General features: G+C 42.5%; 1 protein-coding gene across 2 annotated transcripts in view; it reads right to left on the reverse strand.

The window, feature by feature from the left end:
- TMEM181 (transmembrane protein 181) overlaps nucleotides 1-19,265 on the reverse strand; it is a 34,210-nt gene extending 14,945 nt beyond the window's left edge. The window contains exons 1-6 of one of the 2 annotated variants that reach the window (XM_039707547.1): nucleotides 18,743-19,265; nucleotides 7,336-7,439; nucleotides 3,328-3,383; nucleotides 1,892-1,982; nucleotides 1,210-1,328; nucleotides 13-132 (exon numbers count right to left, since the gene is read on the reverse strand). In XM_039707547.1, coding sequence (XP_039563481.1) covers nucleotides 13-132; nucleotides 1,210-1,328; nucleotides 1,892-1,982; nucleotides 3,328-3,383; nucleotides 7,336-7,439; nucleotides 18,743-18,873 — 621 coding nt within the window. In that variant the 5' untranslated portion in view covers nucleotides 18,874-19,265. Of the gene's footprint in view, nucleotides 1-12; nucleotides 133-1,209; nucleotides 1,329-1,891; nucleotides 1,983-3,327; nucleotides 3,384-7,335; nucleotides 7,440-12,190; nucleotides 12,235-18,742 lie in introns of those variants that run through there. The other variant, XM_039707548.1, reaches the window with a different exon arrangement.
- Nucleotides 19,266-21,277: the final 2,012 nt, after the last annotated feature.

A 21,277-nucleotide genomic window follows, 5' to 3' on the forward strand; every position in this document is an offset into this window, starting at 1 on the left:
CTTTATACTTACTGTGAAAGTAATATTCTGGATGGTGTATGTTAACTTGTTCAGATCTTCAAAGCTTACAAATATGTTGTACTGAGTGTAGTTCAGGTAGCCCAGGTGAGCAACAATGATTTCACTGCATTTCTGGGAACACACACAGAGAACAGAACACAGAAGTCTTCAAATTATTCCAGAATATGCACTGTTAGTATAGGTCAGAGAATTTATTCCTAAATGGCCCAATATTGATTATATTTATTATATATTTCACCAGTCTCAGTAAGTCTAATCAAGACTTTCTTGAAAGATACCAGAGGGAGCAGAAGAAACTGCTGAAGTCAGTCAGGTGGATCAGTGGCTGAACAATAAACTGTGCCAGCTTTTCACCTGAGCCAGTGACAGCAACTGCTTGCAGCAGCAGGATGGAATGAAATAGCTCTGTCACTAACTCAAGCTGGTGAGATGGGGCTACCTTGTAGTAACTCATTTAAAAAGTTAACAGGACAAAAGAGAAAAGCCAAGTATATTCCTCTCTTGGCTGTGTAATTAAATCTAATGGAGCACTTCTAATTAATTTCTGCAAACTTCATAGATATGTTCATATATCTATATAAAAAGAAAACACTTGATTAACTATATATGCTTATCATAAAAAACTTCAGCTATGTCCCTCCTAAAGGATTTGCATCTGGAGAAGCCGTTTTGAATGTCTTTAAGCTTAAAAATTTCAGTGAAAATTACATTAGCATCTCCAAACGTTTCTTCACACTGGCAAAAAATGTGGCTTTTCAGAACACAACTGCCAGCTGATTTCAAGCAGATTCTGCAAGGTGTTGGAGAAGAATTTTTCTCTCCTCTGTAACCCCATATCAAATCTTCTGCTACAACTTCCCTTTCTTCAGTACTGCTAAACCTGTTTAGGTGACCGAACAGGACCCACTGCTTTACTGACAAAGAGCAACTCTAACAAGAAAGAGGGGTCTTTAACAGGCAATAGACACAAGTCACAGAAGTAAACAGAAAAATGATGGACAGGAAGGTGTCTTGTCAGCATTCTGCCTCCATTGCCATTATAAATAAAACTGTCCTGTAGAGTCTTTCCTGAGGCATGTTTAACAGGTCCATTCTTATTGTTTAACAGGTCCATTCAATGTAAAGTAGGATGCACACAGATTTAAAGCAAATGCACTACATCAGAGTTTTGTTTAAGCAAGTGCATACTTGTGCACAGCTGAGTAACCTCGTCCGATTGTGAACTTGATTGTTAACGTATGGTGTGCTTCCATCCTTCACCACTCCCAGGACTCTCACTGTCATAGTCACATTCTTCTTGAGGGATACTGGAATTAAAACAGAAAGCATTAATCTATTGCTACATACAGAAATTAAATCTCAAATAGAGTTCCAAAACTGTTTAAAACACATATTCTATCCAAATACTACTCAGACTAACCCAGTTATACATTACTGGAGTAGGGTACAGTATTTTTATACACAGGCAGTAAATCTCAAACCCTGTACTGAGTCTTGACAGATTAACAATTACTAATACAGTATTTCTCACATATATACACGGAAGCTGTATTGAAAAATCAATATAATTACAATCTACACATCTAATTCCCCCCCAAATGAAGTAGGAAATACAAAGATTATCTAGATACTATGGTTTTCACAAAAAATAGCAAACAACTTGTCCCCTACTCCTGTTGCTTACAATTCAATCAGTCCATGCTTTGACCAAGGGAGGTGGGTGAGGTGGAAGAAAAGTGTATCAGGGGAAAAACCAAAACCCACGAACCACAGCCAGAAAGCAACAGGATCATGTGTGTGACAGATGGAATTAAAGGTACAATAGACAGGTTGCTATAGCAGTTTCCAGAGAATTAGGCCAGATTCTCACCATCATGCTGATCCAGTTCAACCACACAGGTCAGCCACAGCTGCTGGTTGTAAGTTGACAGTGGTGGTGAACTTAAATTAAAGGGCTTCAGCTGTAAAAAACCCCACAAGGTTAGCACCAGGCTTTTCACTGTTACATGACATATCTGTAGTTACAACAATGAAAGGCATGTTAATTATCTTTGTGACAATGTTTTTCAGAAGAGATTTGTATGTGCTACTCTGTGGACAGCGTGATAAGCAGCTCACACAGAAGTCTTCCACAGAAGTAGCTTAAACAGCACATGCATTTTGCAAAGCACTGAAGTAAGGAAAGGTACAACTACCTAAACTTTATAAAAGCAGCAGCAATAAAACAGAAAAGTTCAGATGTGGAAAACAAAATCCTGAGGCCTAGCCTGAATAAAAGAAATAATTTTTAGCACTTTACATCAAAAGTCAGATTTGCGGGCCTTCATCTGCTACAAAGTTTTAAGATTGTTAAACTATAATTACAAAAAAGCCCTATTTTCCACAAGGTTTTCTAAAACTTCCACATTCAGTTCAAAAGAATGAAAGGTATCATTAACAAATAAAACCTACACACAGGAAAGACTTCTCTGATTTGAAATTAAGATGTGCTTGAAAAACAATAAAACCCACCCACAGTACTGCATCAATCCAAACACAAATAGGTGACTGGTAGATTAAAAAAAAAAGAAAGTGTCCCAGTGTATTTAAAGGAAATGCCATTTGAGAAAAAAACCACAACAAAACCTTTTTAGCCCTTTCCCAAAATTACTTGAATATGTGAATGTTCCTCATTGGAAGCCAGATCCCATGTCTTGGTCACATGATAGTGAACAATTAACAAGAAATATTAAATATTTGTTTGACAAACAAAAATGCAAGAACTGAGAACCAAAATATGAAAGCACTTGAGAATATGTGAATGTTCCTCTTAGGAAGCCAGATCCCATGTCTTGGTCACATGATAGTGAACAATTAACAAGAAGTATTTCTTTACAGATGATAGAAAGGGAAATCACAAGAGGGATAGCATTAGTTGCCACCGAGTGCATTGTTTTTCAATTGTTTTTCAACGCATATTCTCAATTTCTGTTTCTGAACCCTCTGTCATGAATCTCCAACACTAATTCACCAGGGAAAAACTCATGTGCTTCTTTATCAGAAACCTCTGTACAGAAACACCCCAGAAATCTCTACCTGCCCTGCTCACAACAGTAAGAGACCAGAAATTGCTGCTGGGCTATTCATGAAGTAACACAGTGGTAGTACAATATTGCATGTTCAGCTTCAAATCGGAAAGCACCACTAAGACATTCTGCAGTAAAAGTTTAAATATTTAAAATAACCAGGGGGAAGGAGAGAAATGTTTAACATTACTAACATCAAAAAAGCCATTCATATAATCCAACAATATTTATTAACTCTTACCTTTAGGCTGTTATTTAAGTCAGTTCTTGCTACAGAAGTTTCAATTACATTAGGACCTACACAATATATAAGAAGGAAGAAAGAAAATAATATTGAAGTATACGTACAAGTGATGATGTAAATATAGGTTGTCAAAAGACTGCACAAAATACCACCTGCAAAGCAGGTAAATAGTATTCCACTTTCCAGATGTTTCAGATAAAGGGTAAAATACTTGGATATTTCAATATAATTTACAAATTTTACCTTCATGTTCCTTTAAGCATCTCTGACATGGTATTTCTATGCATTATTAAATAAAGTAAATTATAAATCAAGAACTCCACATCAAAAGCCCTGAATGTGTACTCCAAACTACTACAATTTTAGTAGTTGTTTTTTATTCATATCTCTATCTATCTGTATCTCTCTATATATGTATATGTATCTCCCAGGATTTTATGGGAATGCAGTCATGAAAGCACTCAGTTACAGAACCCCCTTGTTTAATAAGATGAGGCTGCTGAGGGCCAGGTCCAGTTAAGTCTTTAACACCTTTAAGGACAGAGACTCCCACAACCTGTCTGGGAAACCTGTTCCAGTATTTAACTCCCATTACAGTAAGAAAAATTCCCTAATGCCTAACTGGAATTTCTTGTGCTCCAGTTTGTGTTGCACCTCTGAGAAAAGCCCCATTTCTTTATAACCCCTGATAAGGTGGTTCCAGAGAGTGGTACAATTTCCCTTTAGGCACGCAAGAGCATGGGGCACTGAGGACAAGAGGAATGTATGTGTGTTTGTGGTTTTATACATGTTTCATGTATAAAAATGATATGTTTACATCATGGGGTTTTTTTGCACACAAAACATGAAAGGACTAAACCAGGAAAGTGACAGGGAAGAGCAGGAAATCATCTGTGTCTATACAGCAGGTTGTGAACACACACAGAGAAGATGCCTGGCAGGCAGGCACATAAGCAAGACATATACACCTGTATTTGGGCCAGGAGGATCCCTCTGTCCAAATGGTCTCTCCCTGTGTCTGGCAATTGGTCTGGCAATTTAATGGAATTTTCTAAATCTCAAAACATGCTCTTTCAATCACAAACTCAGTATTATAAAAATTATGCAAGAAAAGAAGTTTCTCACACAGACCAAACATTTCAAAGTTAGTACAAAGAAAGAAGAGAAATGAAGGAAGTTTATAAATGAGCAGCATATGATCACTCTGTCCAAGACAGGTTAGCTGTCATGACAGCTCTAAACATGCAGCACTGCTTGGGCTCCTACAACCACTCTAATAACAATACTAACCATCTTACAGTCTTAAAGGGAAAAATTAAGAATTTCAGCCATCACAACCAGAATTTCATATTAGAATTGCAGTGGAACATCACTAACAGCCACCACTATAAAGTCAGTTCTGTATCAGTCTTTTCAGCTCTCAAGTACATATAAACCAGATTTTTGAAAGGCTTTTTTTGTTTTAAAAAACAACACTGAGTTTCAGTAGGTGTTCATAGTTGCTAAGTCACCATATATCAGTAATTGAGTCTTGACAAAACAACTGGAATTAGCCTTTTTTAAGGGTTTTTATTTTTTTATTGGAAGATATGAACCAATATTGGGACAAAATCACAGTGAAAGTTCTTAAGAACAGCAACCAAACAAATAATGAAGCTCTAGTGCTATAACTGCTTCTTCTTTAGCAAGCAATATATAAAAGCTGTGGCTGCATCACTAACAAATGGAGACTAATTTAAATAGTTACTGTTTTTCTTTTAGTCTTGTTCACTTAACATAATAACAGATAAAGGCAAAGAACTATCCTGAATTGATGAACTGCACAGCTACAGAAAATGAGTTCTGCAACTTGGATTTTCTTTGAATTTGTCTCACCCCAAAGATAACACAGACCCATTATGAAAAGAGAAAGAAAGTGAGTGCAACTTGGAAAAAACTCCAAACAAGTCTGTTTTGGGTTACCAGAACTGTTAAGAGTAGCATCCATCTCTGATCAAACTATATTGATTTCTCAGATGAAAATCAAGACTTCTGCCAGGCTTCCCAAACTGCAGGTATAGATGTTGAGTGTGGGCAATGGCACATTTGAGTAGCACAGAAAATATGGATGTATCTCCCACACTTTCATTTACTTAGTGGGTTTGGTGAGTTTTTCTCAGACCGTACCCTTTAATGAGGGAGAATTCTGTTGTTAGGGCCCCTCCTTCTATTCACAGGAAGCAAGCAGCTGTCAACAAAAGCTGTGAGGAATATCACAGTAATTGTTCAGTGGATCTCCTCCCAAGGTAAACAGCATTCTTTTAAAAACATTTAAGTTATAATAATGAACACTGTCACCCAACTATCCAGCAAACCAGTCTTACAAGGACAGGAATCCCACAGCCATGCCAGTTCCTGAAGGGGATCACAGGCAAGGCCTGGGACCACAGCATGGTACAGATGACCAAGTGCTGCTTGCAGCAGCCAAGTCCCCTGGGCCAAAGGTAACCATACCACCAGATTACTCTGCATGCAGACACAATACTCCAGCACAGCTCCCTCTCAGGTTCTGCTACTGATTAGGAAAAAAATCACTCAGTTTTCTCTTCCAGGAGCATTCCCTAGTCTTACATAAAACAACTTTTTTCATTTCTTGCAGCCTGGCAGTGTAAGTACACAACTACAAATATCGTTCAATTTTAAAACCAAATAGCCCAGTTACACCAAATTAAATAATTAATTCCCCCCCCTTTAACATAAAATGCACTTTTGCAAATGTGTTGATGCAGTATTTTAGTGGCCAAATATGCCTTTCAGCATCCTTCAGCAAGTCACAGGAATATCAGCGGTTAACCTTTATGAACTGAAAGCCAATTTAGACCTTCGGCTGTTAGAATAAATCAAACAGCAGGAAAGAAGATTTTATTTCACAGACAAATTTTATTATTGAAGGCTATTATGAAAAATGTACTGCCTACAAGGCACAGATGGGTATAAAAAGCCCTAACAGCTGCCTTCAATTAACCCACCCTTCTTTCCAAGTCAGGCAGGACTGGATGGCTCTGAGGTCTGGGAGCCCTTCTCACTCTGAAGGAGGTGAAGGACAGGGCAGAGGTGGAGAAAACCCAACATGTCCAAAAGTGTCAGAGAGGGACACAGGGGAACACACTGGACATGCCAAGTGATGTGGAAGTCAGCAGTAAAGTAGAGGAAGATGGTAACAACCTAAAGTAATTACTATACAGGGGTGGCTTCTTAATGAGTTCCAGTCATTTTCCTTCTCCCTGTCACTTCTGTATCGATAAAGCTCTTCTGACAGCAGAGCATCAGCATATTTAACACTGCTAGGAGAGCACACTGACTTTTTTTTCAAGTATGTTTTAGCCCTGGAAAAGCCCTCTGGCATGAAATAAAGAAGGCCCCCTGCTTTTCAACTCCCTAGTGACACTGCATCTTTGTTGCCACCCAGACTACAAATCTCTCTGATCTCCAGGATGAGTACCCAGGCTTTATGTGCTTAGCCTCCCAGGTCATGTCAGGACTCTCACAAAGATCTCTGAAACCAGAGACCTAAACTCATATATGTTTGACAAGTGAAGTTCATATTTTTACACTAAAATATTTTGTATTTATGTGGCATCTATCACCCAAACATTCAGAAGGCTTTACAAACAGTTATCAGTTTCCTCGCAGGAAATCAAGTATTAGCACTGCCATTTTACATATACAAATACAAAGAAAAACAATTAATGTAGCAGTCTGCTGAAAAACTATGTTGCAATGAAGCTACTTGTTTCATTTTATCGATTCTCCCCTGGTGCAAAGCAGCTGCAAATACCAAGTAGTACCAAGAAGGTACTACTTCTATGAAAAAGTGAGATGGAAGAAAAACTTCCCTGTCCCTGTAAAGACAAAGGCTTCCTCTGACATCTCAGGGGCAGTAAGCTCATTAGCATTTAAATACATCTGTAAATACCAACAAAGTATAATGAGAACTGCAATCTTTTAAAAAGAGAACATCCTTACCTGCTATTCCTATGAAGACTGTCAGACCAAAACAAATAAAGAATACTACAAAGACCAGAACAAAGTGCCTTTTGGACAGTGTATACAATCGCATCGGGGCCAGCCTACAGGAAGCAAAAGAAACCACAGAATTAGTGCCTGTCATATTTCTAAAGGGGCAGAAAATAAACCCCATTCACTCTTCAACAAAGAAAATTAAACCAAACGCTGAAGTAACATGTAACATTTAGAAAAAAGGTATTAATGCTGCTTCATAGAGCAAAGATAACAGGAATTATTAAACACATGTATGCATGCACATATCTGTGCTCCAAATGAATTTTGCCTGATTTTTAATGTTAGGGTTTTCTATTGTCCTAACACTTGTGCAACAGAAAGCATTTCCTAAAGGGAGAAAAAGTTCTTTTTGTTATTTCATACATTAATAACTTAAACATCCAAGACCCTATGTCTCCTGCAATGAGAGCTTAATCTAAAGGGACAGACATCACCAACAGCTTGGTTACCTGCACAAGACCTTGATGAGTTCTCTGTACCCTATAAATATGCTTCAACCTAGCAGGATCACCCCTAACAAGGAGTAGGGCAGGACTCCAGACCTGCTAGATGTGCATGCTCAGGCTCTGAACTCTTGTCTGAGTTCCAGCAAAGCTTGGGATATAAAAACCTGAACTCAAGTTTGCTATTGGACACCTACATACAAATACACACACAAGCAATGACATCTCCTGCACTATGCCTTGGTGGTTATCATTAGGATAAAGACAAAATGGGAGCAGGGGTGTGGGTGTGCATTGAAAATACCAACTGCATTCCCTGGAAAACAGGTAACTCCCAGTTCTGTTAGCCTAAGGGAAATATGATCAAAAAACTAATCTTCCGTAAGGTGGACAAATCCACCATGTTTCAGAATACAGCAAACATTTCCTCTTGAGATATACCAGAACTGAGCCACCACATACCTGACTTTCTACTGCTGTTCCAGGAGGTATGATCATAGCAATCTGCACAGTTCATATAGGAAAGCTGCAGGACTGGGGGGCTGATGGGCTGGTTGTGGTGTTTTTCAATAAATTTGTATGAGTACCATCATGGAAAGAAATAAAACCTTAAGAATCTGTAGAGTTCATATGGGAAAGCTTGCAGGACTGGGGGGGGCTGATGGGCTGGTGGTAGTGTTTTTCAATAAATTTGTATGAGTACCATCATGGAAAGAAATAAAACCTTAATACTTTAATTACAGCACTCCCTTTTAGCTTGAAGTACAACTTCTTTCTTCTTTTCACCAGCTGAATGGTGCTCTTACTGGTACACCACATTAACAAAGAATTGCAGAAGAGGTGGTGAAATCCTCCCCATAAACCCAGCCTGAACTCTGGGAACAGGTACCATGTGCTGCATGCATGGCAGCCCTTAAAGCAAGGCAAACAACTCACTTAAAACCAGTGAAAGGATTTAATAACAACCTATGTTTTCTTTGAGAATCGCTTCATTTTCACCAAATGAAGCACTACCAAAACCAGTTTGAATTATTTCTTTACTGTAAAGTTTGAGAGATCCAAACCTTAATTTATTAAGGCAGAAAGGAGGTGGGGAAGGGAGGAAAACCCCACAGAAGTAAGGAGAACTGCACGCAAGTAGCTGCAAATGTTACAAGCCTGCACAAACTGGCTGTGCAGGACTGCAGGCACAGCACCTGCAAAACACTTGCCACACACCTTCACACACAGCAGAAATTTTGCATCAGTGCAGGGGTCAGAACAGCTGACTGTACAGCCAAAAAAGGCAAACCATACATGAAATGACCAAGTAATTACCATATAAGCAATATCAGATCACCACACAGAAGCCTCACAGACAAATAGGGTTTTAAGCTGACTTTTTAAAATGCCAATTAATAGAGGCATGTCAAACCAGAACTTGTCTGCTCAACTTTTGCAGGGATGTAACTGCAGTATTTTTCTTATATCAATGTCTTAAAACCTCTGCCTTCAGGCACTTAAACCATGTTAAAGCTATTAAATCCATACCAGTTCTAAAACAACTAACTAAGGTGCATGTTTCCATCAGCTCCAGGGGCTTCTTCAGTTCCAGACATGACCTGGTATTCCCTGTCTACCTGAGTGCACCAAGTATGGGTTATTATCTTGAGATACCAAAGTATTAATTGTAACAAGAAAATCCCTGATACATAAAAGCAGTACATAAAATGTGGACATGCCTAAATTAACTGTAAGAGTTCAGGTGGATACCAAATGCTTCATGGCAGAGCACATACTGAGGATCTCTCCACACAGGAAAGTCCATGGCTTGAGCATAGCTGATAAGTGGGCATCCATTTGACAGCTACAGGCTGATGCAGGACACTTCTGACTTGCTGTGTGTGTTCTTAGCTCTTTTGTTAAGTTTCCTAATTTCAAAGTTTTTGCAGACGTTTTAAAATGCATGATGTGGACATGAAAAGCAGCTCCCTCTCCACACTCCTTACAGGAAAGCCACCAGTTCCTCACCCAGCCAAGAGTGTCACAACCACTGGCAATCAGCACCTTGGTTTACTCATAAGCCAGAGTAGATGTGCTTGTGAGCTTTTGAAGAAACACGTTCCAGACATTGGCTCATTCTTTATTCCAGCTGCGCTCCAGATGCTGCAACACCTAGGAATGGGTAAGTGCACAGCTACCTACCAGCAGGGATGCTGCAGCCAGCCTAGAGTGGAGACACAGAGAGCAGGGACACACCCCATGGTGCTCTCCTCTCTTCACTCCTCAAGTCTCATTCAAGCCACTGACTGAATGTGCTGCTTTAGAGGTCTGCAAGGCAACACAGACACTTGCAGGTAAGAACTCAGCCAAATCTTAACTGCACTTCCCATGGGGCACACCACAATTTACAGCATTCCCATCGGGTGAGGCACGCTCCACTGCCCCTCGCCGCAGCCGCAGAACTTCCTTGTGCAGGTTTAAGTGCCTCACTGCACCTATCACCAGCTGACACACAAAGCAGGCAAAATCACCTTCCCATGAGTTCATTGTTTAACACATTGTTTCATTGTTTAACACATTGTTTCTCCTTCTGGAAAGAGATGATGTAAAGTTTATGAATATATGCAAGTGCAAGTTGGTGATGCCTCACTGATAGACTCTATCTTACATTTGAAATGCCCAAGAAAGAATGAAATGTTGGAAATACATTTATAGGAAAATCAGAAAAGATTACTGCCTCTGGATACACCTGTTCAAACAAGTAAAGAACTGTGCTTTGCTTTACCAAGCAAAGTGGAAGATACTTTAATCAGCCCAACCACAGCAGTCCAAAGCTCAGGACTAGGCATCCAGCTGTCTGCAGGTCTTTCAGGCAGCTTTTACCACCTACACTCAGCTTTACCCTAATTCAGAGTGGTTTATAATTAACTTATGTCTGAAACTGACTGCAAAGGAGGAGAAAACACTGAGATACAAGCAGAAAAATAGTGTACTTACACACCTCAAACAGCAGTCAGTAAAACTAAACTGCTCTAGTGCAGCCTGTGACAGAGTTAACTTTGGAAACACACACTCATAACTTAACATAACACTCATACTGCAGTCTTTCAGTAGCCATTCATACATGAGACATAAAGGTGGGTTACATTTTGCTTTTGGAGTAAAGCTTTGTCTCAAAAGGGTCAGCAAAACGTCTCTCAGGATACTCCTCATCTTCAATCACTACTCATGACTGCATAACAAAGTCTTTAATGAAGACCATCATGAAAAACAGAACCTGTTATATGACAGTTTTCACTAAAGACTGACTTTAAAGAAGGAAAATCTGTGGTGAAACTGAGATTAAGCAGTAGGTAGGTACAGAGTCAATATTAAAATCAGAAACAGCTCGCTTTTATGCACAGCAGCTTTTCTGAAATCCTAGCCTCAACATCTTTGCCTCCAACTGCTCTTCTCTATTTTAGGCTCACTCCCAAATAGAACCATCAAACCCACTTTGATTTGAATAATTATATATGCTACCTACGTTGACAGTACTGGGACTATCCACACACTCTGTATTTGCTCATGGTTTAAATATGTTGCCTGCTTTGGTGTCCCTCAGAAGACCTTGAATTCCTTCTTGCAAATGTATTCCACAAGGCTTGATAGCTAATGAGGCAGCACATGACTGCACAAAAGAGGCATAAAATTAACATTGTCAGTACTATATAGAACTGCTACATGACAACTGACAGATAAACACAGCTATGCTTTCCCTCTGTATGCGTGCACGGGGTGGGTTTGGTTTTTTAGTCGTTGATCGTTGTATTCATTTAAGTATGAATAATTAATCACAGCTATCGGCTCTGTCCATGCCAAGAAATATCCGGGAAAACAAGTTTTTCCTTTTCCCTTTGACAAACAATCTGAGAGTGAAGATACCGGGCGTGGGGGGAGGTTTTATTGGCTATGTAAAAGGCAAACTCACAGCGTTCACCTAAAGAAAGGGACAGACACCCCCGGGGCTCTGAGCGGCGAACACAACCTCACAGACACTCATTTAACCCTCGGCGAGCTGCTTTCCTTAACGAGGACAGCATGTATAAACTGAATTAAATCGCCCACAGAGGCGGAGGGTCTCCCTGCCCGGGCAGTCCCGTCAGGACACAATCCCGCGCCACGTGCTGCAGGGCTGACCCTGCCCGCGCGGGCAGCCTGGGCCAGACGGCAATGACCGCGGTGCCTCCAAGCCTGCCCGTTCCGTGATTCTGGCACCGACAGCACTCGGCTCCCCGCTCAGAGCCAGCAGTCCGTTCTCCCGGACCCGGACCCGGAGCCGAGCGAGCCGGCGCCCCTCAGGCCCGCGCCCCCCGCGCCCCGCCCCCACTCACGGCTCCATCGCGGCGCCGCGCGCGCGCCGCCCCGCCGCGCCCCGGCCGCGGGGGAGCAGCTACGGCGAGCCCGAGGGGACACGGGCTCCGGGGGACACGGGCCCGCGCTCCGCCGGGGCTGCGGGAGGGAGAGCGGGAGGGACGCCTCGGGAGGGAGTGCGGCACTGCTGATCTTTGGTGAGCCGGCTGGCAGCGCCGGCACACGGCTGGTCCTGGCCTGCCCAGCGCTGCGGGCTCAAAATCGCAGTAACACACAATCAGGGAACAAGCTGGTTTGGAAGAGATCCCCAAGATCACCGGGCCCAACCTATGACCTGACACCGCCGTGTCTGCTGCAGCATGGCACGGAGTGCCACGTCAGTCTTTCCTTAAGCACCTGTAAAGATGGTGACTTCACCGCCTCCCTGGACAGCCCGTTCCAATACCTAATCACCCTTTCTGTGAAAATATTCCTCCTGATGTCCAACCTGAACCTCTGGTGCAGCGTGAAGCCGTTTCCTCTTGTCCTGTGGCTGGTTCCCCGGGAGAAGAGGCCAACCCCGCCTGGCTGCAGCCTCCTGTCTGGGGGCTGTAGAGAGCGATGAGGCCTCCCCGAGCCTCCTCCTCTCCAGGCTGAACATCCACAGTCCTTTCCCACTTCCCAGCTACTCTTCTCCCAGCCTACAGCACTGCATGGAGTTGTGGCCAAAGTGTAGAGCCCAGCGTTTGGTGTTGAACCTCGTACTGTTGGTTATGAGGCCAAACATGTAATTGTGTCAGGATAACAGCAGTATTTTCCACATTTCCAGTGCGCTTTGTCAGCTGGTGCTGTAGTAGTAGCAACCACAGGTTGCAAAGGGAAATGAAACTGTATAAACAGAAAATACTTAGGACACAGAAGTGGTTCTGAATCCAGTCTAAACCCGTCCATTTTAGGCAAAAGGCGCAGTGTGACATATCCATGCTGAGCACGCACATGTTTAGTGCCACCTGGGTCATGAATGATTTTGTTTCCCAGCTCTTTTGGTGGAATTAAAAGGCTGTCACTGCAGTCATCTGCACAAAGCTTTGTGGCATTCAAAGGATGTGACTGATGTGTCGAGTTTGCAGAGAATTCAGTCAGCTCACGAGCAACAGAAATTAAATCCTAGGAGTAAGCGACTACTTTAAACACACTATGTAATAAAAATCTCTACTTCACACCCAACAGTGTTCTGTTCTTGCACAATGTTAAGATAAAGTTGGATTTCTGTTCTGAATTTCTGTTAAATGTCCTAAGACTGGGCAACAAAGATTGACAACCTGGGTAGCGATGGTAAAGAGTAGGAAGGTATAAGGGTTAGACAAACTATGTTTTGTACTCATTTTTGATAGCTCTAACATCTGCTCATAGAAAGTCAGCACTGCAGTTACTAAAACATGGGAATAGCTGATGTGAAGTCTTGAATAAAATTCAAAGTAACTGCCTGGCTTTGGTGTTTGTCATATACAGAAGGCAGAGCCACTTTGGGATGACCCCCATAGAAATGCTTAGATAGATCAGTCAACGAATAATTTAAAAATTATCTCTTCAACAGTTAAATAACCTCATTAAAAGCTTACTTAGATGATACAATGGTCTTATTGCATTTCCTTTTTAAAAGTCCTTAGGATTAATAATATTATTCCTTTTATTCCATTACTCTGGGGCCAGTTATGTCATTACTTGACATATGTCATTACTTGACCTGTGGGGCCCAGTATACCACTCTTGTGTAACACCACTAAACCTAAAAACATGCTGGGAATTAATTCAGTCATTGATGTTGGTATTTATCCCATCAGTGATTTACAGCACTGATGATCACTTAGTAATCTCATAAAAATAGCTGCATTGAGAAATACATAGTACCAATTCATGAAGAAAAGGTGTCCATGCATTTTAAATCAATAAGAGTTTAAACTGTAGACAATAATTAACTGGGGGAAAGAAAATAAAGCTTTGAGTAATCAGGACAACTTAACAAAGTTTTCTGCTCAGAACAAGTTATCATCACTGCCAAGCCACAACTGGCCATTAGGTCATGGATGACTATGACATGCATTGTGTTGCATTCAGCACACTTCAGGCTTCTCCTACAAGTTCTCCCTGACCAGAAATAATGGAATGGTGCTTACAGTGTCTGTGACCATTCCCAGTGTTCTGGGAAGCATGGTTGTGGAGTTAAGACTCTCTGTAGTTACACTTCTATTTATGTGCACACAACTGAGCTGTTCCAAGGACTGCTCCAATCCCTCTGGCACTCAGGTGTCTCACTAACGTGAATTCATTATCCTCAAACCAAAACTACGTTCTTCTCATTGAGTAGGTAGGAAACCTGAAGCACAAAGAGACTGAGCCTTGCCAAAAGTCACTTGGAGAACTGTGGGTGGCAGAGCTTGAAATCCAGCTCACTTCAATTAGCCGTGGGACCACATTTCTCTTTGCCATCCACCAGCTTACAAATGTACATATTTACAGTGAATGCACTGTAAACATGTACATTTCATGCTATTTTTGTGAAAATTTTGGCACTGAGTTCACAAACTAAACACCTGGAAGGAAGACACTGTGAAACTCCTCTCTCTTCACAGAGTCAGTCAGTCTCACTCTGCTTCTTCCAAGCAGGTGCCACTCCGTGCCTTGTCTGACCTGCTCTGGGGTGAAATAGTGCAGGAAGCTGCTGCCTGCCTCATCGGCTGTAGGAGCTGGACAGTGTGTGATGAATGAGGCTTGCAAGAGAAGGCAGACTGAGCTACCAAGAGGAGGCTGAGTGCTCACTCAGCTGGGATTCTACTTAAACCGAGCACCTTAGCACTAAAGCTGGACTTTCATGGCCAGTTTACACTTTCATGGCTCACAGCTACAGAGTCACATCTTCAATGACAACAGGAGTGACAACAATCAGTGTCAACAGTGACAACAGGAGAAATCCAGCCTCTCTCTAGCTAGAGCTCTTTCAATTTTACACTGATGTTAGTGCAGTGAATCAAAAAATGGAAATAATCTGAGTTAAAGGTCACTTAGGAATCAGTTGCCAGCACTCATGTTAGTGCAGTGCACTGGTGAATCAAAAAATGGAAATAATCTGAGTTAAAGGTCACTTAGGAATCAGTTGCTCAGTCAGTGTGCAGATAAAGGATTAATTGTGGGCAGATGGGGAAAGAGCAGAAATGTGTGACCAGGGAAATGAGAGCTAGGATGGCTTTTTCCAGCCACAGAGCCAGCTAATGGCAGCTTAAAGCAATCAAGAAGCTACAGTGTTAGTCTCATCCTCCTCTCTCTGTTTCAAGCCTTCTGGCCCTAGCTGTATACTTCTCCTTGAGGCCATTCAGGTCCTTCCAGTTGTCAGGACCCTAAAAGAACAACAGAAGGGTACCAGCTGTGGCTCCAAGAAGCCACTGAAGATCCTGCCTGGGTCAAGGCTGAAGGCAGCATGAACCTTCCAGGAATTTGCTTGCAGATATCCAACAAGGTCTTGTTGACCCCACAGCTTCTCACAGACTTGCACTTTAGCCCTGGTAGAAGATGTATATTGGTGTGAAGAAATGTATATTTTATCGCAACAGCCTTCTCCAGCAACTTCAGGTTTCTCCTCAGAAGCACATAGGTACCAATTCTCTAAGGAAAAATGAACAGCTTCTCTTTATTGCTGAGTCAAATTATATGGTATTCTCTGGTCTTTTTGCCAGAGGAGCAGAACCACAGTCAGTGAAATTTTCCCACATGGTTTGAAGATTGTAACATCAAGCATTAATTAAAGCTGCAAGTTAAAAAATACTTTTTGTGATGTTCTATATATAGTCTTTTCCTTTTGATGTACAAAATATCAAATTATTACATGAAAGGAGTTTAAAGTTTATCCCTTGTGTAAAGCAGGGCAGATTGAAGGACATTTATCTCAGTCTCTGAGTATTATTAGTAAATTCAGCATGAACACTGTGCTTCCCTGTATAAGCTGATTGGCCAGTGGGACATGTTCATTAACCTAGAAATTGATTTTTCAGGAATGCCATGTTGTAGTTATGCAACTCTGATGTCAGACCACAATTTGGCCACCCTTCTGCTCTCTCCTGTCTATCAGACAGACACTTCAATTCCTATGAAAATATTTCCAGCAAGCTGAACTCTTCAACACCAGCTAGGTGATAGAGTTATGAAATTCCCACTGAAAAATATCTGTCACCTAATTGGGAAGCCTGGTGTCTTCTGGTAAGCTTTCATATCTCACTGCTAGCATGTCAAAGAGATAAAAATGTGTTTTAGTAACACTAAGCTGTTTTCATACCAATAGTCTACTCAAAATGGCTTAGAGAAGCAGGGGAGTTGTCATCTGCTGTCAGAGCAGTAAGTCTCTACACTGCATCCCAGAGTGTGCTCATTTATAACCTGACCAAATATCCTGAGTAAAACAAAGAGGGACAAGAGGATCAAAAATCTAATTCTCCTTCCTGTAAGTGGGAGTTGCCTGTAAGAAGAATGCATGGTAGCATCAAGGAGCCCTCCTCCACAGAAGGAATCTAAAAAGCAAGGTGCCATTGCTACATCCATCCACAGTGCTGAAAGGAAACACTTGCCAGAACAGCAGGTATGCAGTGGCAATAGCAGAAACTCACTTTACACCAGGTCACTTAGGTTAATATATTGGGAATGCAGAGAATTACTAGCATGACTTGCAAGTCAGGAAGTATTATTTCCAGAGTCCAGTGTTACTCCATTTCATTCTAGATGATCAGCAGCTAATACCTCTTGGGAGTATTGTCACTGAAGAAAGGGCAATCTAGCACTAACTCTGCAAGCTCATTTGATTCACTGAGGTAGCTTCTTTTCAATGAAGAAAGTCCCTCCATACAGTCTTAAGGTCATAAAAATGAATGAATAATAGTTTATCTTGGAGAGCTCAAGATTTTTCTAGAAACAAAGCTGAACAAATGCCTCTCCCAGGACCTCTTATTTGTTAATTCAACAAGTTAATGTCTCCCCTCTTTCTCAATTCTAGTGCCAATATTCCTTATCGCACTGCCAGATGCACACAGGTACATTTCCATCACTCCTTATCACCTCCCATGGCTTCTCACACCACACTCCTCAAGTGTAAGGAGCCACTGTTTTGCCAGGAAAGCCCATGGTTTTATTAGACTCTGCCAAGCTGTCAGGCAGTGTTTACAAGCTCTGTGACTCTTTGATGTTGTGAATAATGAGACAAATGCAATCTAATGGACCACCTGCCCCTTCACTGGGAAAAACCACATTCTGGAGTCAAATCACTTAAGCAGAACAGCTGGGGTGCTGTGCAGAAGCAGACTGCCCAGATGCACAGTAAAATAGAGCTGAAAGAGACCTTGCAAGGTACCTCATCTTTCCCTCTGTCTTAGGACAGCATCTGCCAGATCTAAGACTTTCCTGGCATGTGTTTGTCAAAAGTCTTTAAAACCCTCCAGTGATGGAGATGCTGGAATCTCTCTGGCTAATCTTTTCTTGTAGTGTTTTGCCATCCTTCCCATTCAGATTTTTTTTCTTGATGTCTAACAAGAGCTTTTATTACTTCAGTTAGCATTACTCTGTAATGTTTTGTCTAAGATGAACGTGAAGTTTCTCTTTACAGAAATTCCTATTCCTCCAACTTCAATGTTTGTTCTTTTGGGGGAGTAATCTCAAATTTTCCTCAAAGCTATGCTTTCAAGACTTTTGATTATCCAGATCCCTGTCTTATCCTCTCTTCCACCCGCAGGTCCTTGAAATGTGGTGTTCAGAATTGGATATAGCTTACACTAAGGTCTGGAGTGTTGACTAACGTAGGTGATGTAACTCAGGTCTTATGCTTCTGCTGTACATTTATCTTTTTCATGTGTATAAGACAATGTCTTATATTTTATAAAAGATTACAATTTCTATACCCTTTTAAGACAAAAATGTCATATAACTGCTCCTCAACTTGTACTTGCATAGCTGAACAGCATCCATTCTCTGCATAGCTCCTAGCACCTGTTTCTCCTGATGTTCATTCTAGCTTTTTGGAAACTTCCTTCAATTCAAAAATTCCTTTCATTTATAACCAAAGCATCCAATACCCTTGGAGCCCTTCCCAGCCTTGTGTAATCTCAAACGATCCATCCTCTCCAGCCATCACTTGTCAGTCGCGGAAACAGCACACAAGGCAAGGCTCTGAAGAAATGTGGTTGTACCCACGCATTGTATCTGTCCCTTCTGACCTCAACCTTTGCCACCACTCTCATTTTCCTGATCTATTCTTACCCTGTTCCAGGATTGTTTCGCGGCTGCCTCTCGAACACATCCTTGCTTGCCGTGGCAGTGCAAAAGCCGTGGCAGGGAGGGGCGCAGAGGGAAGTTGCCTGTGTGCGGGTGTTACAGGTGGGGCAGGAAGAGAGGCGAGCGGCTGTCCGAGCGGGGCGCTGCCAGAGCGCATCCCGGCCGAGCAGCGGCCCCGCGGGACCCGGGCGCTCGGCCGGGGCTCCCGGTGTGATGCTGCCCGGCACCCACCCCCGCTCGCCCCCGAGACGCCCCGATCCCGGCCGGAGCCGCGCCCGGCGTACCGGTAGTAGCGATCATCCTTGTAGGGCGTCAGGTCCTCCTGGATCTCCCGGTACGTCTCCCGCACCCGCCGGCAGAAGCGCTTGACCTCGCCGCACAGCGGGCTGCCGAAGGCGGCGAAGTCCGCCTCCATGCCGCCCACGCCGCCGCCTCAGGGCCCGCGCTCCGCCATGGAGCCCCGCCGGAGCCCGCCCGGCGCTGGAGCCGCAGCGGCGGCGGCGGATGCGGGGGGAGCGGATGCAGGAGCGGGGGATGCAGGAATGGGGGAGGCAGGGAAGGGGCCGAATGCAGGGGCCACCGATGCAGGGGCGGGAGATGCAGGGACGAGGGATGCGGGAATGGGGGATGCAGCAGCAGCAGGGGATGCAGGGGCGGAGGATGCAGGGCGGGCTCTCGGCGCACGGCCCGCACCCTCGGGGGCGGCGGGAGCCGCTTCAGCACCACGGAGAGGGGCGGCCGGTGCCGGGAAGTAAGCAACGAGCTCTCAATATCTCTTTTGGTTTTTCTTTGTTTTTTCTTTTTTTTTTTTCTTTTTTTTTTTTCTTTTATGAAACTGTTTTGTTCTCAAAAGCACACCAGCTCTATGTAAAATAAATGCCCTGATTTTTATTGCTTCTTTTCCCCAACGTAGCAGGTATGTAAAAGAAACCCTATGCTAAATCCACTTTTCATGCATGGTCGTGACACTGTAAATGGTCCAAAACGAAGAATAATGCTGTTTACATTGTCTAAATCCAGAAACTCGGAACTGAACTCTAGTCAGTTTATAGAGCACCATGCTAGCTTCATTCATATTAAACTTTCCGTCATAAACAAATTCACATTTAAACTCGTTTAAATTATTCAATCAGTTGAAGCCTTAATTTCTACTAACTAATGTCAGTGATGATATCCATATTAAAAGCAAAAATTCCTCTTGATATGCAATCATTGTGTCTAGAAGGTATAAATATAGAAGTCTTCTGTACTGCTCCTCTCATGTAAATATCTTCCCTGATGACATTCAGGAAGCTGGGCTGGGTTATTTGCCAGCCTTGCCCTTAGTCTGTATTTTATCACCTACTAAGATTGGAACATTCATTTTTACTTAAATTGATCTCTCACAAATGTTGCTGGCAAGAGGTTACTCCTGGTGGTGCAGTGGGAGAGGGACAGACAACTCATCTTCCCCAGCAGGTGGGGGAGAAAGGAAGGTTCATCTCTGACAAATAATTTCTATTTTCTACCTATGAATATTTCTAAGCTTGAGAAGACATAGCAGCAGGATAAAATCCACGTGCACATTTAAGCCAGAGAAAAAAGGGTTTTCTCGTTGGTTTGTTCATTTTTTGAGGGCCCAGAGCAGCATCATTCCAGACACACAATGTTCTTTGTTGTGCTGAACATCATCCAGGCTGGCTTCCAATGGTGTTTGTATCCCTACACCTCAAATGCCATGGGAGGGTTCCACACCTTCTGTGGCAGGTTACTCACAGAGAAGGTGTTAGCATTGACCACATATTAACCCACCAACTTCTGCTATCAAAAAAACCAGACAACATTTCAACCAAAAAATACCAGATATTATGGGATTAAAATTAGGCTTGTGAATAGCAAAACTTGTGGGAAGACACAAGCAACTGTATATTCACATTGTGATCCACATTAAACACTCAAATGACTCTAAGGAGGTCAAGAATGCATTTTGAATCTCCACAACACTTCAATACGTTGACAAAACAAGCAGTACTCGGGGCTGTATGCAATTCCTAAGTAACATTTTTAAGGTAAATTTGGCTTACATCCAAACCTTTTCATCAAAGAAGTTTCAGGTTTCCTCATTTTAGTAAACGAGAGAAGCATTAAAACATATTTTTAATATTCAACAAACACTTCTATTAAAACTGCCAATCTATTTTCTTTCGTGAAGATCTGATATCTGATGAATGGAACATTTCAGCTTGCTGCTCACTTACCCAGCCCTGCAGACCTAACAGATCATGCTTCTCCCATGACTGGGTGTCTGTCTTTCCTGTCCAGTGCAGTCACAGCACAGACTGGCCTGTGTTTGAAATGTGTTTGGTTCTGCAGGAAGCACAACTTAAGCAAAAGCAAAGGGAGGCCAAGGTTGCATAGACAGCTTTGCAATAATAATAATAAGGTGCAAGAGTAACCAGCAGATAAGCAGCACCGGGGCATGACTTGCCCTGCTCATTTCAGGGCACCTCATCTCATCTATCCAAGCACAGCACCTTCTGTGTCAGCCTGATTTTGCTGATTCATAGACAGCTTTGCAAATAAGGTGCAAGAGTGACCAGCAGATAACCAGCACGGGGCATGATTTACCCTGCTCATTTCAGGGCACCCCAGCTCATCTATCCAAGCACAGCACCTTCTGTGTCAGCCTGATTTTGCTGATTTTCACAGCACGTGATAAAAAAGGGGCAGCATCAAACTGCATCTAAGAACAAACCGATCTAAAGTGCTGCTGAGAGTCTGACAAATCTCAGTCAGAATTCAAGCATCTGGAACTCAATTCATCCCCTGAGTGCTTCTGG

This window comes from Passer montanus, unplaced genomic scaffold, assembly GCF_014805655.1.
Source record: "Passer montanus isolate IOZ18808 unplaced genomic scaffold, ASM1480565v1 scaffold2, whole genome shotgun sequence".
Lineage (NCBI taxonomy): Eukaryota > Metazoa > Chordata > Aves > Passeriformes > Passeridae > Passer > Passer montanus.